Raw genomic sequence first — 17,659 nt, forward strand, 5'->3', positions numbered from 1 at the left:
ATAAAAAGGTGAATGAGAATATAAATTTGGGTTAAAATAATTTATTGAGACCAAATTAGCAAAGCATTGAACTTGAATGGGGGGTTGAGGTTGGGCTGGAAATTAGTTCAAGATTTGCGACATAACGAGAGTAGTGAAAATTCGTTAAGGTTGAACCTGTGTTTAAAAAAAAACAAAATATTGTATACGCAAATTTACGATGAAGGTTAGTACACCAGTGCATCATCTCAGCGTTGCCATCCTGTAAATAGTTCTTATAATTATTGATTCATTCTCCAAGCATTCATTATCACATGCATAATATTCAGTGTGATTTTGTTTCCCTTTTAAAAATCAACATAAGAATTTGGTTCACACATATTTCCAATAGCAAATTTCGCGATGACCACTTCATATCGAGGTGTGCAACAGAAAACCTCCAACCGAAAGCTTTAATCGATTGGGCAATGAAAACACATCAACCAGCCGAAGCATCTCAGCGCCATCCCCCGATCCGATGTTGAGTCGACACGGTCTGCCGATATGTTGAATACAGAAAATCAACTATTTCTAAGTGCATACTAGTAAAACACACAACGTAATGCCCACACATAGTTCAGTACGGTTCAATATTGTTTTTAAGCAACCTACCCTTGCGCCGATAGTCGATCGCACGTACCAACGCTCCGCGCGAACGAACCACATTCACTTGCGTTGGGCTTTGGTGAGCGGTTTATCGATCTACCCCAGCACTGACCGACTGATCCATCGAGTTTGTTGTCTGTTTGCTTGGGTACACACAAGGAGGGCGTCAGCGGACGGCCCTCGCGATCGCTTACCGATTGCACGGTTCTACAAAAATTGCCACTTCTTAGTCGTCGATTGACTGGGCTCGCGCCAGCAAGTGTGACCTATCGAGGATCGATTCGCGCGGTTTGTCGTAGCAAGAAGCTTTTTTTTTGGTGAATTGCCGGAGGAGAATTTATCAAAATGCAACGGTCACACATGTGCTTATCGGTGGTGACTGTTCTGGTGCTGCCGGTGGCTTGGAGTTACCCACTGGGAAAGAATGTGTTCGCTACACAGAACGACGACGGAACGGAGTTTCGGGATAAGGCCTACGACGAGGAATTCAGAAAAGTGACATGGGTGGGCGACAAACCTGTAAGTTGTGTGTTCTCTTCATAGGGTTTTATGAGCTAAGCGAATTGGTATGACGAGAAGAACGGTTAAGTGGATAAGTTGAAAAAGCATGGCCATTTATCGTGTAGCAAGTCGGCAAGGTTGTTGTGGCAGTTATGTAAGATGTATGAATAAACCCGCTAAGAAGAACCCGCTAGTTGTGGAGTGTAAACGAATTACGTTAATTGCATTGCGACTGAGGTTGAGCGAAAGTCAAGCATGCATGTAGTTTTAATGTGTTTCAGTGAGGTGGTAATACGAGGGGCGCAAATTATGCAGCTTGTTCTGTTCAATGACATTCACAGAAAAGTGTAAAAACTTTGCAGTGACAAGGTCAGTGCCTAAAACATGGTGATAAAATTTGTTTGAAGCTTATTTTATGGAATAATTACCTTGGGGTAGACTTCTTGATTCCGCTACTTTAGTAGTTACTTGGAAGATAGCATGTGGTACCGTAATTCACGCACCTCAACAACACGAAGTTTGAATCATATATAAAAAGCAAGTTCTTAATTCATCCGAGTACATAATCGTTTCTATGTGTTTCATTTCTAAGAACTAAATTTTTTGAAAAATTTACGGAAATGTTCAAATTTTAATTAATAAAAAGTTCTACATCCCTTCAGCTATTTATCGACTAAGTAGAGGAAATCGAAGATTTGGATTTAGAAGGTCCCATTCTACTATTGTTGAGATTTTTTTTTTAATATTAAACATTAATGTTTTCGATTACCTCATGTTCGTCACCAGTTGCCTCGGGCTGAAAGTCTCCTTAATAAAGACACAAAAAAAAATGTTCGTCACCAGAATGATCAAAACAACGATGGGTGTTATGCGAAATGTGAAGATTTCGGGCGAACAACAAGATGATAGACTTTCATGCCCGTTGTTCAATGTTGCGTTAGAAGGTATCATGCAGCAGGGATGCGATTTTCAACAGATCTAGTCAATTTATTCGTTTCGCGGATCATATGGACATTATCGGTCAAATATTTGAAAAACTGGAGGAACCGTATACCTGCCTGAAACGTGAGGCAACAAAAGTAGGACTGATGGACTATCGATAAAATAGATATGTTCGTTGCTTTGATATCGAAATTGCATCCAAAACACATATTTCAATTAAGCTCGCAGCATTAGGACATGCTTAAAAAAACATATGTGTTTAAGTGGACTTGTTATAAGGTCTCCTGAAATCATTCTGGCAACATGTTTTATGTCGTGGGATTGTATAACATTTTTGGTGGAATGTGAGTGAGCTCGGCACCCCGGTTGCGGAAACCTGGAATTTCCGCTACAAATGGTTAACATAGAAAATGCATCTAAATAGATAACACTGAATCAACAATTAGACGCCACAATCCACGGTTCGTGGCTGCATCTCACCATTTTTGAATGTGCCCCACGCTCGCCAAATTGTTCTGTACCTGGCCAGCTCTCGCTTACTGCGCTCCACGCCTCATAATACCTACCTGCTGGATCGGAGGTGAACACCATCTTTGCATGGTTGCTGTCCGGCATTCTTGCAACATGCTTTGCTCAACGTACCCTTACTGCCTTAGCAACCTTCTGGAAGTCGAAGGTCAAAAAGTCGAAGGACAAAAGGTCGAAAGGATAAAAGGTCGTTGGGTCAAAAGGTCGAAGGGACAAAAGGTCGAAACAAAAAACTGCGTCTAAAGGTCTCTATTTTCTTTCTTGTTTCTTTTTCCTTCTTCCTTCTTCCTTCTTACTTCATATGCTTCTTTCCCTCCATTCTTCTTTCTGCTTTCTTACTTCTTTCTTCCTTCCATATTTTATCTTCCTTATTTCTAACTTCTTTCGCTCTTCTTTTTTTTAAATTTTTCTTCCTTTTTTCCTTCTTTTTTGCTTCTTTCCACCTTCTTTCTTTCTTCTTTTTTCTGTCCTTCTTCATTCTTTCTCTTTTTCTTCCTTTTTTTCCTTTTTCTCCTCCTTGCTATCTTCTTTTTTCTCTCTTTCTGCTTTCTTCCTCCTTTCTTTCTTTCTTTTTCCAGTTTTTCAGGAAACAGTTTTTCTTCGTTCTTTCTTCACTCTTTTTGTCTCCTTTATTTATTCCGTTTCTCTTCCTTCTTTCTTCTTCCTTCCTTCTTTTTTTCCTTTTTCTTCCTTCTTTCTCCCTTTTTTTCCCTTCTTTCTTCCTTATTTCTTCCTTCTTTTTTCCTTCTTTCTTTCTTCTTTCTTCCTTCTTTCTTCCTTTTTACTTCCTTATTTTTCCCTTTTTGTTTTTTATTCCCCCATCTTTCTTTCGTCCTTCCCTGTTACTTGCTTCTTCTGTCTACCTTCTTTTTCTTTGTTTCCTTGTGTCTTCCTTCTTCATTCTTTCTTCCTCCATTTTTCCTTCTTTCTTCTTTTTTCCTTATTTTTTCCTCTTTTCTTCCTTCTTTCTTCTTTCTTTCTTCTCTCTTTCTTTATTCTTTCTCTCTTCTTTCTTTATTCCTTCTTGTTTCCTTTCTTTTCGCTTGTATTTTTATTTCTTCCTTTTTCCCTTCTTCATTCATTCATTCTTTTTTGCTTCTCTCTTCCTTTTTTCATCTTCCAGCCTTCTTTATCCCTTCTTTTTTCCTTCCTCTTTTCTTCTTTTATTCTTCCTTTCTCGTTCTTCCTTTCTTCTCCCTTCCTTCCTTCTTTTTTCCTTTTTTCTTCATTCTTTCTTACTTATTTCTTTCTTCTTTGTTCCTTATTTCTTTTCTATTTTTCCATTCCCTGTTACTTGCTTCTTTCTTTTTTTTTGCTTCCTTGTGTCTTCTCTCCTTCTCCCTTCTTTCTTCGTCCTTCATTTTCCCTTCTTCCATCTTCCTCCTTCTTTCTTTCATTTTTGTTCTTTTTTCTTCTTCTGTTCTTCTTCCTTTCTTCTTTTTCCTTTCTTACCGTATATTTTTCCACCTTCCTTCTTTCTACCTTTCCACTTCTCATTTTTATCTATTCTTATATCACATTTCTCACTTGTTACTTTATACTTCTCATTTCTTCCTTTTTACTTTTCACTTCTCACTACGCACTTCTCACTTCTCACTCACTACTCACTATTCACTTCTCACTTCTCACTTCTCATTTCTCACTTATCAATTCTCACTTTTCACTTCTCATTTACCTATGCTCATTATTCTTTTTATACGTCTCTCTTTTCACTACTCATTCCTTGTCTTTTTGACCTTCGACCTTTTGACCTTCGACCTTTTGACACAGATTCCTCCGTTATTGCCAGGTCAGTTGTAATTACACAGAGAACCAACAGATGATGATTGGGACTAACAACATCTTCAATGTGTAAAACCTGGTGTCCAAAAATTAAGCAATAGCAGCGCCGGCCGTGTCCGAATGCAGATCAATTAAGGAATGGGTAGGAAAATGTTGACGTGATTACTCGCTTGAATAGAAGCCGACGAGTCATCTGCACTTCCACGAATAACCACTGGGATTTTGAATGAATGGGAAAGGCATTGTGGCGAGGTTTGTTTTGGTAAACTGAATGCCGGGTGTGACGTGTATTTTGATTGTAACAAAAAGAAAACAAAAACGCGATGTAAACACCCCCCTGAAATGAGATACACAGAAAAAATAAAGAACCTAAAAAAAAAGTTTAAAGAACTCAACTTTGAGTACGAAGTTCAAAATTTTAACTCAAAAGTAAGTAGTTTTCTCACTCCCTCTCATGAATGTTATTATAAACAAAGAGAGCTGCATCGACCCAACGTGTGGTGTTCCGTGGAAGAAGCCAAATTTGGGTTGTTTTCACCATAGTCTCGGGTGAGTGAAAATAACATAAATTTGAGTTGGTGAAACTTCATAGTGGGTGAAAATTCAACACGGGAGTAAAGGCAAAGTACTCACCGGATTTTTTCGCATTATACTTATTTTTGGCTTCTTCCACGCAATGGCGGATTTGAGTGAAAGGAACCATAAAGTGAGTTGTTTCGCGGTTCCGTGTATAGTTCTTGAAGCCGTCAACCCACGGGGATGACAAGCTACGCCATCTTTGTCACATCTTTTCTGAATCACCAATACGAGTGCACTGCGAATGCAACATAAATAATTGCGAGGGTGAAAATGATATGAAACGAACAAATGCATAGACAGTACCTTGTGCAACTAGCATTCCACATAATTGAACAAATAAGTTGAACATTCTTAAGTTTGAAGCATGGAATCGAGTGTAAAATGGTTTTAATTGATAATTCGTTAATTTTTTTTTCTATTTTCTTATGATTGTATCATGTTGCATTATTGAGTGGCATGGGCGTTTTACATCATATTCTCCTGTAAAAACGTAAACATTCAAAATTCACTCACATACTATTGCAAAATAAATCAGTATTGGGGTAATTTGACACTGGGGGATAAATTTATCCCCCAAAAAAGAACGAACAAGCAAACCTGTCAAAACCCATAGTAAAAAAATTGCATGTCGCTCCTCTGCGTCAACCGATTGGGTGGCGCTAGTGTTGCCTTTCCTATTTTAAGCTCCGTTCATACTGCCGCGAGAGAATTGGCGATTGGCGCTTTAATGTTGCATGACGAAAAAGAAGCAGAAAGATGATAATCAAAAATATTCGCACGGGAAAACATACGAAGAAATTTTTGAAACTCTTCTTTAAAATTCTAGAAGCAATTTAATTAAAAACGGTAAGCAGTACGGGGTTAGGCTTGTTTTCTACTGCACAATAAACACAATATTTCAATTTCAATTTTTACTCTGTGATATCATACTTAATACACAGTATAAGAAAAGTCCAACCCCGTACTGTTTACCGTTTTTAATTAGATTGCCTTTAGAATTTCAGAGATATCTTTGTATGTTTTCTCGTGCGAATTTTTTTTAAATATCATCTTTCTGCTTCTTCTTCTTCATGCAACATCAAAGCGACAATTAATCACGTCGAGAATCACGCAACAATGCAATACATCTCGTTGAATATAATTTAACAATACAACACATACCGCTTACGCATCCGACTTCGACATTCTGACTTCGTGTGTTTATTGCTTAACCGGCAATGTTTACATCCAGCACCATGTTGCAGCACCATGTTTTCGGCTTCAGGCGAGTTGTTCGTGGATGACAGCCGTTTCATGGGGGTGGATGTAAAGCGCAATCATTAATTTGCTTACAAACCGCGTAAACCGAACAAAATTCTCCGAATCTCGTGATAGAACTTTTAAATTTGTTACTTATCACAGTAGTAATTTATGTTTGATTTCACTTGACGTTCCTACCGACAGGGTGTAAAGCGAAAACACGATCCATCGTACGCTCAAGCTCTAGGAAGTTTCTTAATTTTTGTATCTTTCGAGTTGAATGGTTTACCGAACAAAGGTTATTTATTCGCAAAATAACACGTTACTAGTGTAATCATGTTTCTTGTGCTCGAATAATTTTGTATAAAATTACTTCATTTATCTTATTGCTCATCCTTCGCGAGAATAAATAATCAATTGCTCAAGGTGAGCAATTCTTCACTTTTATTTCATCTAAAAGTACCTACGATCATTTAGTGGTTTGTCAATAGCTCATGTGTGTTGTATGGTGGACTTCTAGTGCAAAGGTTTTTCTACAACTCTGCCTGACAGGTCGATGTTCGAATTCCACTATTGAAGAAATTAGGACGCTAGTTGCAATAACTCATACTCATGATAGCAAAATTTCAATCATTTAGTATAAGTAACAGCTACTAGGGCTTCTTCTTCTTCTTCTTCTTCTTATTGGCATTACATCCCAACACTGGGACAGAGTAGCCTCGCAGCTTAGTGTTCATTAAGTATTTCCACAGTTATTAACAGCGATGTTTCTAAGCCAAGTTACCATTTTTGCATTCGTATATCATTAGGCTTACACGATGATACTTTTATGCCCAGGGAAGTCGAGACAAATTCCAATCCGAAAATTTCCTAGACCGGCACCGGGAATCGAACCCAGCCACCCTCAGCATGGTCTTGCTTTGTAGCCGCGCGTCTTACCGCACGGCTAAGGAGAGCCCCTTCGCACAGTGGTTCGTTCTAGAACAAAGGATGGCCAAAACCTCAAAATGTCCCTAAAAGTAGGTTTTATGTTTGTATCATGGTATTTTGAGGCTTTTTGTCACATACAGACTTGATCGTGGGTGTTGGAAGCATTGCTTTGGCAATATACAGCCGTTTTTCGGCATCTCTGTGAATAGTAAATACTTTCATTGGAGAGGAGTGAGCATACGACCATAGCTGACACCGGTTAATTATCCGATCTTCCCTAGGTTTGCTCGTATCCCGGCCAGCGCCACGAGGAGGTAGGGATAGGAGTTGCTTGGTGAGAGGCTAAGGACCGCGAGATAGGGTCTTTTTCATTTCTTCAGGTACGAGAAGTAGCAAAGGTACGCTTTACCAATCATTTGCCATGCTATGTATCAATGAATCACCTACTTTGAGCTTGCTTACAGCGGCACACTAAGAGTTTATTTTCTGAAATCAGTATGGCGAAAGGTATCTAAGGTTCGATTTCTCAAAATCAAACACCTTAATCGTAAAAACATTTGGTATGCGTAATAGCGGACACCATCCTTTAAAACCGGTACCAAATAGTTTTTTATGAAAAGTTCCTAATTTTGAGAAAACCCGCAATAGATGTCTTTCGCCATACAAATTTCTGGCGCTTAGAACAAATGTTGGCTATTTGCGCATATACGGTAGCGCCTGGATGCTGGCAGTGGCGGGTAGAAAACCAGCCACTGCCAATTAGGGTCTCGCCGACATTTCCCACCAACACGAACGCACGGTTGTGGTTGCAAACAATCCCATTTGATTTTGCCGTGACAGCTACTCGTGGTTGCAAACAAACTGAGTAAAAGTGTGAGTGAAATGTGCGTGTGCGTACACGCTCGCAGAAAGCCTAATAATTCATTCATTCAAAATAAAAAACAATGTTAGAATATTTCTAGACTAACATTTGAAAAGGGCGTAACAGCCAAAATTTATTCCTTCTGACTCTTCGTCCACATATATAGCTGTATATTCGGACGAAGAATCAGAAGGAATAAATTTTGGCTGTTACGCCCATTTGTTTGAAAATCAATCGCAGTAGGTAAGTGAAGTGTGAACATGATAAACAAAGTTATTGTGCGCAAATTTGAAATTCAATCGTAGTGGGCTGAGATTGGATGCCATAGCATTGATCGTCACGTCGAAACAATGATCTAGGAATGGGCCTTTTTCGGAAAAATATCGATACTGCCGGATCGATGTTCAATGAATTATTGGCAGTGGCTGATTTTCTACCCGCCGCTTCCTCATCCAGGCACTATCGTATATGCGCCAATAGCCAGCATGAGTTAACCGCCAGAAATTTGTATGGTGAAAGTCAGCTAACGCGGGTTTCCTCAAAATTACACAGATAGAAAAAGTTGTTGAAATTTACACGATAGTAATGCACATAAAGGGAATGCCAAAAAGAGCGTAATTTTAAACGATATTCTCCCTTAAATGTATGCAATTTGTGATGCATTATGTCACTATTTATTCGATTAGGGGCCGTACACTTATTACGTAAGCAAATTTTCTGGGCTTTTCGACCCCTCCTCCCCCCATGTAAGATTTTTTCCATACAAAAGATTTTGACGTAGGACTACGTCTGTGTTCTCTATATTGGGGTACACTTTACGATTGCGAAAATCGGGGACCGTCACGAAAATATGATAGACTTTAAACTTTAATATCTAAGCCGTTTCTCGATGGATTTTCAATTTTTTTGGACCATTCGATCAAGGATGAGTCAACGCTTCTTTGTATTTATTTGAAAATACTGATTTTCAACTATTTATTATCGAAAATTCATAAAAAGTTTGGAAATTGGTAAACTAACCAATTACGTACATGCATCACATGTACGGACATCAAAAATCAATCACTTGCGGGTTTTAATCTAACCCTCAGTTTGAACAAGATTTTACGCATAGCAGACGCATCAAAGCGATCGGAGTGGAGCGGACACAGCATCACGGAGGCGCTAATAACATTTTCAAAGAAAATCCATCACATTGGTGGTGGTGCTCGATGTGTTGCTGCAGATCATTCAACCTCAACGAACCAGAATTTCATATGAAGAAAAGGTTGACCATAAAAATAGCACTGTGGCGATCCCGCACCGCCAGTGCCGATGCTGAAGATTGATTACAAATTGTGGTGTCAGTTAGTTGGAAAGGAACATTGGGAAAAGAAAATTGGTTCTTCTCATGACCAACATTTTATAAAAAGAAAGAGTTAATTGCGAAAATGGACTGTTTCGGTGGCATCGGGTTTGGCGTGGTAGCTTGGTTGCTGTTAGTGATTCCATCCATTAAAATTTTCTACATCATCTCCCTCCGACGCGCTATCAAATTCGCTATTAACGATTGAGTTTTGAACTTTGAAGAAAGTTTATTTCGAATCAACTTTCTTTTGTATGAAATCCATGAAGACGCTACCTTTGTGAAAACTATCTACCTACAGCAACTACCTATTAGTGAACGTCGCTTGGACAGACAGATGTCAAGAGATAATGTTTGGTAATATGAAGAAACTTCGTCTTGCGTCAAATTTCTGTTGTCATTCCTCGCAACAATGCGCATCTTAGATAAACAACATCTCATAACCAAATTCAGAATCTTTCAAGAAAGTTTCATTGGATTCTTTGAATTCACAATTCTCCGAACGGTCCGTTGTCTGTGGAAACCCGATCGAAATCGCTCGCGCGCGGCATGGCAGCTTTCTTATATCTAATGAAGTAATTCCATTAGCCCCGCCCCTTCATCAATCGTTCTGAGTGCACATTATATTTACACCATATCAGCTCACAAAGGGGTGGGGCTTACGGTTTTGATTTATTAAATACAAGATAGCTGCTGATTGGCGCGCGTGCGAGTCATTTCGATCGGGAAGGCGGTGCGACATTCGATGCAGCGAAGCGGACACAGCAGCACGAAGTGGGTGGCAGTGTGGCAAATGCTGCAAATTTACACGATTGGATTGGATGCAGTTAGTGATTGGAATGGGAATTGGGAAAAGAAAATTGGTTCTTCTCATGGCCAACATTTTACGAAAAGAAAGAGTTAATTGCGAAAATGGACTGTTTCGGTGGCATCGGGTTTGGCGTGGTAGCTTGGTCGCTGTTAGTGATCCCGTCCATTAAAATTCACTACATCATATCCCTCCGACGCGCTATCAAATTCGCTATTTACGATTGATCTCATAACCAAATTCAGAATCATGCGAGAAAATTTAATAGGATTCTTAGAATTTGTCATTCTCCGAACGGTCCGTTGTCTGCGGAATCCCGATCGAAATGGCTCGCGCGCGCCGAAAAGCAGCTTTCTTATATCTAATGAAGTAATTTCATTAGTCCCGCCCCTTCATTAATCGTTATGAGTGCACATTATATTTACAACCATATCAGCTCATAAAGAGGCGGGGCTTACGGGCTTAATTTATTAAATATAAGAAAGCTGCTGTTCGGCGTGCGTGAGCCATTTTGATCGGGATTCCACAAAGAGCGGTTTGACATTCAATGCAGCGGAGCGGACAAAGCAGCACGAAGTAGGTGGCAGTGTGGCAATGCTGCAAATTTATTTCAACCTTTGGAGGCTTAGCGAAAAATCATCAAGTGGTGGTCGGACAGTTGCAACGCAAGGTGTCGACAAGTAATTGGATGCAGTTAGTTATTGGAATGGGAATTGGGAAAAAAATTGGTTCTTCTAAGGACCAACATTTTATGAAAAGAAAGAGTTAATTGCGAAAATGGACTGTTTCGGTGGCATCGGGTTTGGCGTGGTAGCTTGGTTGCTGTTAGTGATTCCATCCATTCATTCCATCCCACTGCATCATCTCCCTCCGATGCGCTATCAAATTTGCTAGTTACGATTGAGTTTTGCACTTTGAAGAAAGTTCATATCGGATTGTCGGATCAACCTTTTGTATAAAGGCCAAACGGAAATATATTTATTTGCAACGTTTGATTTTCGCCCGCGATGTAAGCGTACGTGGCAAAGTAAGGATTGTGATGTCCCCGACTGAAAGCCAGTCGAGTGGCTTCAGCGGCCGATGAGTAATGTTAATTCCACGGTTAAAGACTCAAAGTCCATCCAACTGGGAACAGCTAATCGACTTCTTGATTGAGTTGGCCTCCGAGCAGTTTGCTCAATGCTAATAAAACGAGACAAATTATTATGGCAAATACCATAATTTTCGAATAGCTACGTAGTCCTACGTCACCTTTGCGTACAACCCGATTGGGCTGCACCTTTGAGTTTTTTATTTATATGGCGCGTAAGATATTGACAGACCCTCCCTCCCCCCTTAAGTGCTTACGTAATATGTGTACGGCCCCATTAAGTGGTATAATGCTATACAAATTGCATACATTTAAGGCTAAATTGATTAAAAAGATTCACGTATGCTCAGAATAGTGTAATTTTCCGCGTCTGTATTTTTTACGCGCTAATAAGTTTTCATTATTTTTTTCTGTGTAGGATCTTTTCATGAAAAACTATTTGGTACCGGTTATGTAGGAAGGTGTCCGCTACAACGCCCACCATTTTTTTTTTCGACGAAGGTGCTTAATTTTCAGAAATCGAGCCTTAGATGCCTTTCGCCATACTGATTTCAGAAAGTTAACTCCTAGTGTGCCGCTGTAAGCACGCTCAAAGCAGGCGATTCATTGTCGAAATATTGATGCCGAAAAATATCGTCGTCGAAGCATCGATATTCCGATAGGGTTAAGGCAGGCATTTTCGTCTGATCGTCATAGTCTCAAATATCAATCAAATAGAAGCTTTTTTGCCAAATTCATCCGTACCCAATCGTAAGCTTAGGCGAAACGTTCTGCTATAGTGGAGTTCTAGCAAAATGACGTTGATTTCATTGATTTTAGCCCCTATGACGATGGACGGAAATACCTGCCGTGTCCCTATATCGATACGTCCGAAAAATGTAAAGCACGAGCAAAAAAAAAATGAATTTTTCAATTTTTTATTTTGATCATCGAATCACACATCAGAGTTTTAATATTTACGGATTGTACCTCATGTTTGTTATATTTTCCACTTTTTTGTATTACGGATAATGTCTCCATCGAAATCCGATATCAGCTCCAAAAAATCGATACGGTCAAATATCGAACATAAAAATATCGATACAAAATATCGATTAATCGGAGCGAAAATATCGATTCCCAATATATCGTATCAGTATAGCCCTTTCCTATAATGATCATTCAGTGTTTAGTTTTGTAAGCGTACAGACGCTTTCTAATTAGGGAAGATATGTATAAAATGCGTGTTGGGTAACCTTAATAAACCTTTGTTTGGTTTATACCCCGAATTTTGTCTCAAAGTCGTAAGCAGCTGAAGCCAAAAACCTTTGTATGCTGTCAAATGAAAAAACTCAGTCGAAAACTCTGTATTAAAAATTTAAAAAAATAATATTATTGTCCACAATGCTTTTTCTTTAGACACAATAAATATTTCCTCCTTATTACCATCAGTCTGAGATATCAACTAACTTAAAGAATAGAGCTGCACAATTCTTGTGCAAAATAGTTTAAAATTTTGGTAAAAATATTGGAATATTTTAATTATCATGTTTGGCAGGCGCATATTGCACAGCATCGTTCATTTAAATTCTCAATTTGGAAATAAAATCGTTTTGTTGCAATATTGCTGACTTTACATGGAAATTTTTCGACCATATAATGGCCGATATGTTGGATTTTTGATAAACACTTCGAAAATACAAGCTTTCGGATGTAATCACCATTAAATAGGTGATTAGCTTTGGGGACACATATTGACCGAATCTCCCCTATTTGCTTCCGATGCCGGTTTTTCGCGTATTATGATTCGATCGGTGATTTGTTTGGCTACGACGCAGGCTCCACACATTTTTTACCGATTAGCAAAAAAATCATTTCCAATAAGTTGAACGATGTCGGTGCTAAATTGATAGGAACTACATTATTTAATATTATTAAATAATAATTTTGTAAAATTGTAGATGTTGTCAAAACTTCTCCTTAACCCGTATCGGCCTGAGTTAAGGAAAAAAATATCAAATTGCTGCCATTTCGTCATTTTATGTCGTATTGGCCTGGTTTAATTACCGTTATGCTCGTACGGTTCCCAGAATTCAGAATACATGTTATTCCGGTGGGTCACTGGGTCAGATGTAGTAAATTTGACAACAACTTCCTTTTAAGGCGAAATGACGCCCTATTTATACCATTCCGGTAGATTTGTATATAGGGATCCAAAACTCATGGTGACACCTGTTCCAGAAATGGCCAACAACAGATTTCTTTGAAGTGGCCATTTGGGAACCGGTCCCAAAATGGCCAGTTCAATATTTCAACATTTTGTTAGACAAATGAAATTATGACATCCGGATATGATCCTGGCGACATAGGCCACACTGGGGTCAGTTCCGAGGCCCTTGAGGAAGCATCAAAATCGGCCATTTTCGAAATGTCATAAACTATGGCAATATCAAACCTCAGCATTTTGCAAGACAAGTAGAATGATGACATCCGGATATGATTCTAGGGATATTGACCACTCTGAGGTTAGTTCCGTGGTCCCTGGGTGGCTTCCGGAGGCATCAAAATTGACTATTTTCAAAATGTCACAAACTATAGCAATGTGATCCTACTTCAGCATTTTGCAAGACAATGTCATCCGGATATGATTCTAGGGATATTGGCTAACATGAAGGCAGTTCCGTGGCCCTTCGGGGAGATTCCGGAGGCATTGAACATTTTCAAAATACTACAAACTATAGAATTATATCCGGATGTCATAAGAGGTTCAAGAGAAGATAACGTGAGTCACCCACCACGAGTTTGTATTGGTAATGACGAAATTGATGTGGTTGAAGAATCTCTTGTACTAGGGATCACTGGTGACTGGCGAAAATGATATCAGCAGAGACATTCGGAGACGCATAGTGGCTGGAAATCGTACGTACTTTGGGCTCCGCAAAAGGCTCCGATCTAAAAGAGTTCACCACCGTAATAAACTGACTATCTACAAAACGCTTATTAGACCGGTAATCCTCTACGGACACGAGACCTGGACGATGCTAGTAACGTGGCTCGTGGGGGATCAACGTGCACTCGGTGTTTTCAAAAGAAAGTGCTGTATACCATCTATTGTGGGGTGCAGATGGCGGACGGCTGGTGGAGGAGGCGAATGTCATAGTTTATGACATTTTGAAAATGGCTGATTTTGATGCTTTCGGAGGCTTCCTCCATGGCCTAAGAACGGACCCCACGACCTCATTTTTTTATGCAGAAGAAGATAAAACGAAATAGGTATTTACAATCTCCTTTAAAAATAGGGCCGTTGTAAATATTAATTCAAAATTATCTCCTACTGGTCTCCGAAAGTTCAAGGGGGAGGAGGATAATAAAAAATTATTATTAAAATGAAAGAAAAAAAGTCAGAAGACTCCTCGGATTTGTTAAAATTTGTTTGAAAATCCTCAAAAATATCCAAATTTTTTTTGTTGCCCTCTTAAAATATTATTTAAGGTCAATTTTTGTGTAGGGGAAGTGGGGGTAGCACGCCCATAGGGGTTAAAACGCGCCACCCCTGAATAAGGTTAAATATCCCCATTTTGATTATTTTCAATAGTCTAGGGGAACTGGGGGTAGGACGCCCACGTTAAGGAAAATGCCATTTTTATCAATGAAAACCACCATTTCAGCCAGTTTTCATCAGCGCATACTGAAGAACAGCATATCTGCGACTGACTACCGATAACAGATATCTAATTGTCCATTTTATTGCACAGAAATTTGATTTTTAAAAAGCACCCGAAAAAAAATGATTTTGAAACCATGCGGGGTGAGATGCGCCAGTGGATGGGTTAAAACGCGCATGTGCTTATCGTACTGATTTTCATTTTAATTGCCTACATTAAGGCAATTAACCGAATGTTTCAGCTGTTTCGGTCATACGAAATGAGCATGGGCGTAATGCCCCACACCGACCTCAGAAGTTTGAAGGCCCATAAAATCGTTTTAAAACCATTTTTGACGACGATTTCGTGTGGAACATAAAGAACACGAGTAAGCAGCATGGCTCATGGCTCAATTATTAATTTATCAATGTATAACAGCGACAGAAAGACTAAATTCCACCGAGCTAGAATTGCATCAAAACACGCAAAAATCGTTTTTTCGAGTTTTTCATGTATAACTAGAGAAAAATCATGAAATATATGTATCCAATGGCAATATTTTTCATTGCTTTATCGTATAGACTATTGAAAATAATCAAAATGGGGATATTTAACCTTATTCAGGGGTGGCGCATTTTAACCCCTATGGGCGTGTTACCCCCACTTCCCCTACGATAAGCACATGCGCGTTTTAATCCATCCACTGGCGCATCTCACCCCGCATGGTTTCAAAATCATTTTTTTTTTCGGGTGCTTTTTAAAAATCAAATTTCTGTGCAATAAAATGGACAATTAGATATCTGTTATCGGTAGTCAGTCGCAGATATGCTGTTCTTCAGTATGCGCTGATGAAAACTGGCTGAAATGATGGTTTTCATTGATAAAAATGGCATTTTCCTTAACGTGGGCGTCCTACCCCCAGTTCCCCTAATACAATAAAACTTTCAACAACCCACCCACCTAAATTATCAAATCAACATTCCCTTTCTCTAAATGCAAAGTTTTGCTTGAACAAAACTGTTAATGAGATTGATTACAGAGCTAGATTTTTCAACCTATATTTCTAACTAATTCAGAAATAGAAACAATAAAATGTGTTCCAATAAATTACCATCTGTTAAATCTTCCAGGTGCATGCCCTTGAATCTTACGACAATCCTCCAGATGTGGACAACGCTGCCCGAGAAAAGGACAACTTCCCATCGAACATCTTCAGCAAATTCGATGATGCACAGAAAAAAGTGAAGGACTGGTTCGATGTAAGTATACAAGCCTGTAATCATTGCATTATGATGTTTCATCTTTCCAACCATGAAAATAGACCCCACCACTGATCGACACCATCAAAGAATCAGACAAGTACGGAAACGAAGGCGATCATTTTTATTTTGCCACCGGGCCACTGGTCAAGATCACCGAATCCGTATCCAATACGATCAACAAGGCCATCGCGGTAGGTTTTTGTGACATGATAATCGAATTTTTCGGTTCTAACTCTAATATTGGTTGCAGGCTCCACAAAAACTTATCCGTTCGGCGAAAAAAGTCGTTTCCGAAAAGTTGAACGACGTCGGTGCTAAATTGGTTGGACTGTAGAAATACATTATTTAATATTAGTATGTAGGTAATTGTTTTGTAAAAAGGTAGGTATTCAAAATAGCTTATAAAAAAATAAAGGCTGATTTACAATTCAAATGGTTCATTCAGTTTTTTCATACAGTTGAGAAAAAACCTTTTTTCGACTCATGTCGCCACAGTGACCCAGTTCATCGCAAAGGCCAACAACCGATGTCTGTGCGCGCCCGCCGGCAGCCGTCCTCACGTTTAGTCTTCGAGATTTTCAAGGTTGCAGCAGCCCGTCAACCACGCACCAGCGTGGAAAGAGATTTCGCGCTCGGTCAGAGGAGTGGGCACACGACGAACCCCATCATCATCGGAGCACATTCATTTTTGTTGTTTGATTTCGGTGAACTCTGCGCGTCGTATGCTAGACTGAAAGTGAAAATGAATTCGTTGATCCGTGAGGGTATGCAGCTTAAGATTTGGTTTTCCCGCTCACGAGCAAATTTCAACCTTTGGATAAATTGATAAATTGGCTGAAAAATATTTAACGGTATCATCCTAATATTAGAAGGGATTCGTCAATGTTGGTCAAACGGGGTCGTTTAAAAGTTGCAAAAACTTCAACTTGTTTTAATGGTTGGTGTTTCGAATAGTATAAGTCTGGGTAAAAAAAAGTTGAATATTTGTGATTAATCTTATAGGGGAATCTTGATATGAAAATGGTGTTCACTTCTATTTTCAAGGACACTACCTCCACTATATTCTCTACCCTACACTATTGTATACACCTTTACCACTCAGCTGACCGGCGTTTTAATAATGAACTAGCGCATAATTAATATAAAGACATCAGCATTATTTTCTGTATTTGTGTCATGGCCAAGGAATGTAAAATAACAACATTGCTAATGACAACAACATTGTCCTCTTTTGTAAATGTTGGGACAAACTCAACTCGCAATAAGCGTTTGTCCCAAACTGCAACAGAATAGGACAATGATCGCCTGCCGCGCATATTGAGAAGTAGTCCGTTCCGATGATGTTTTTGGTTAAATAAGTATCAGTTATCATAGTTTGGATATAAACTTATCCATCTGTTGACATAATTTGTGTTTTACTTCTGAAATATGCAAGTTATCGCAGTTTGAAAAGTTCACAACAATTACCTCTCCCTGTTTGTTGCAAATAAATTGGAACGCAACAATGTCTTTATTCTCTGCAGATGAGGACAAAGAGTTATCGC

At 39.1% G+C, this 17,659-nt stretch overlaps 1 protein-coding gene across 1 annotated transcript; it reads left to right on the forward strand.

Annotated features, from left to right (window-relative positions):
• Positions 1-682: 682 nt before the first annotated feature.
• LOC134214241 (uncharacterized) lies at positions 683-16,548 on the forward strand. Its single transcript, XM_062693647.1, has 4 exons — positions 683-1,143; positions 15,984-16,112; positions 16,175-16,306; positions 16,366-16,548. The coding sequence occupies exons 1-4, from the start codon at positions 970-972 to the stop codon at positions 16,447-16,449; spliced, it is 519 nt and encodes a 172-aa protein (XP_062549631.1). The 5' UTR covers positions 683-969; the 3' UTR covers positions 16,450-16,548.
• The last annotated feature ends 1,111 nt before the right edge of the window (positions 16,549-17,659 follow it).

This window comes from Armigeres subalbatus, chromosome 2, assembly GCF_024139115.2.
Source record: "Armigeres subalbatus isolate Guangzhou_Male chromosome 2, GZ_Asu_2, whole genome shotgun sequence".
Taxonomy (NCBI): Eukaryota; Metazoa; Arthropoda; class Insecta; order Diptera; family Culicidae; genus Armigeres; species Armigeres subalbatus.

What these genes read in the sequence shown, in the direction of transcription:
- LOC134214241 (XM_062693647.1), top strand. Translation starts at nt 970, where the DNA reads ATGCAACGGTCACACATGTGCTTATCGGTGGTGACTGTTCTGGTGCTG. An exon ending in AAGTGAAGGACTGGTTCGAT is followed by an intron (nt 16,113 to 16,174) that starts GTAAGTATACAA and finishes CCATGAAAATAG; the next exon opens with ACCCCACCACTGATCGACAC. An exon ending in CGATCAACAAGGCCATCGCG is followed by an intron (nt 16,307 to 16,365) that starts GTAGGTTTTTGT and finishes TATTGGTTGCAG; the next exon opens with GCTCCACAAAAACTTATCCG.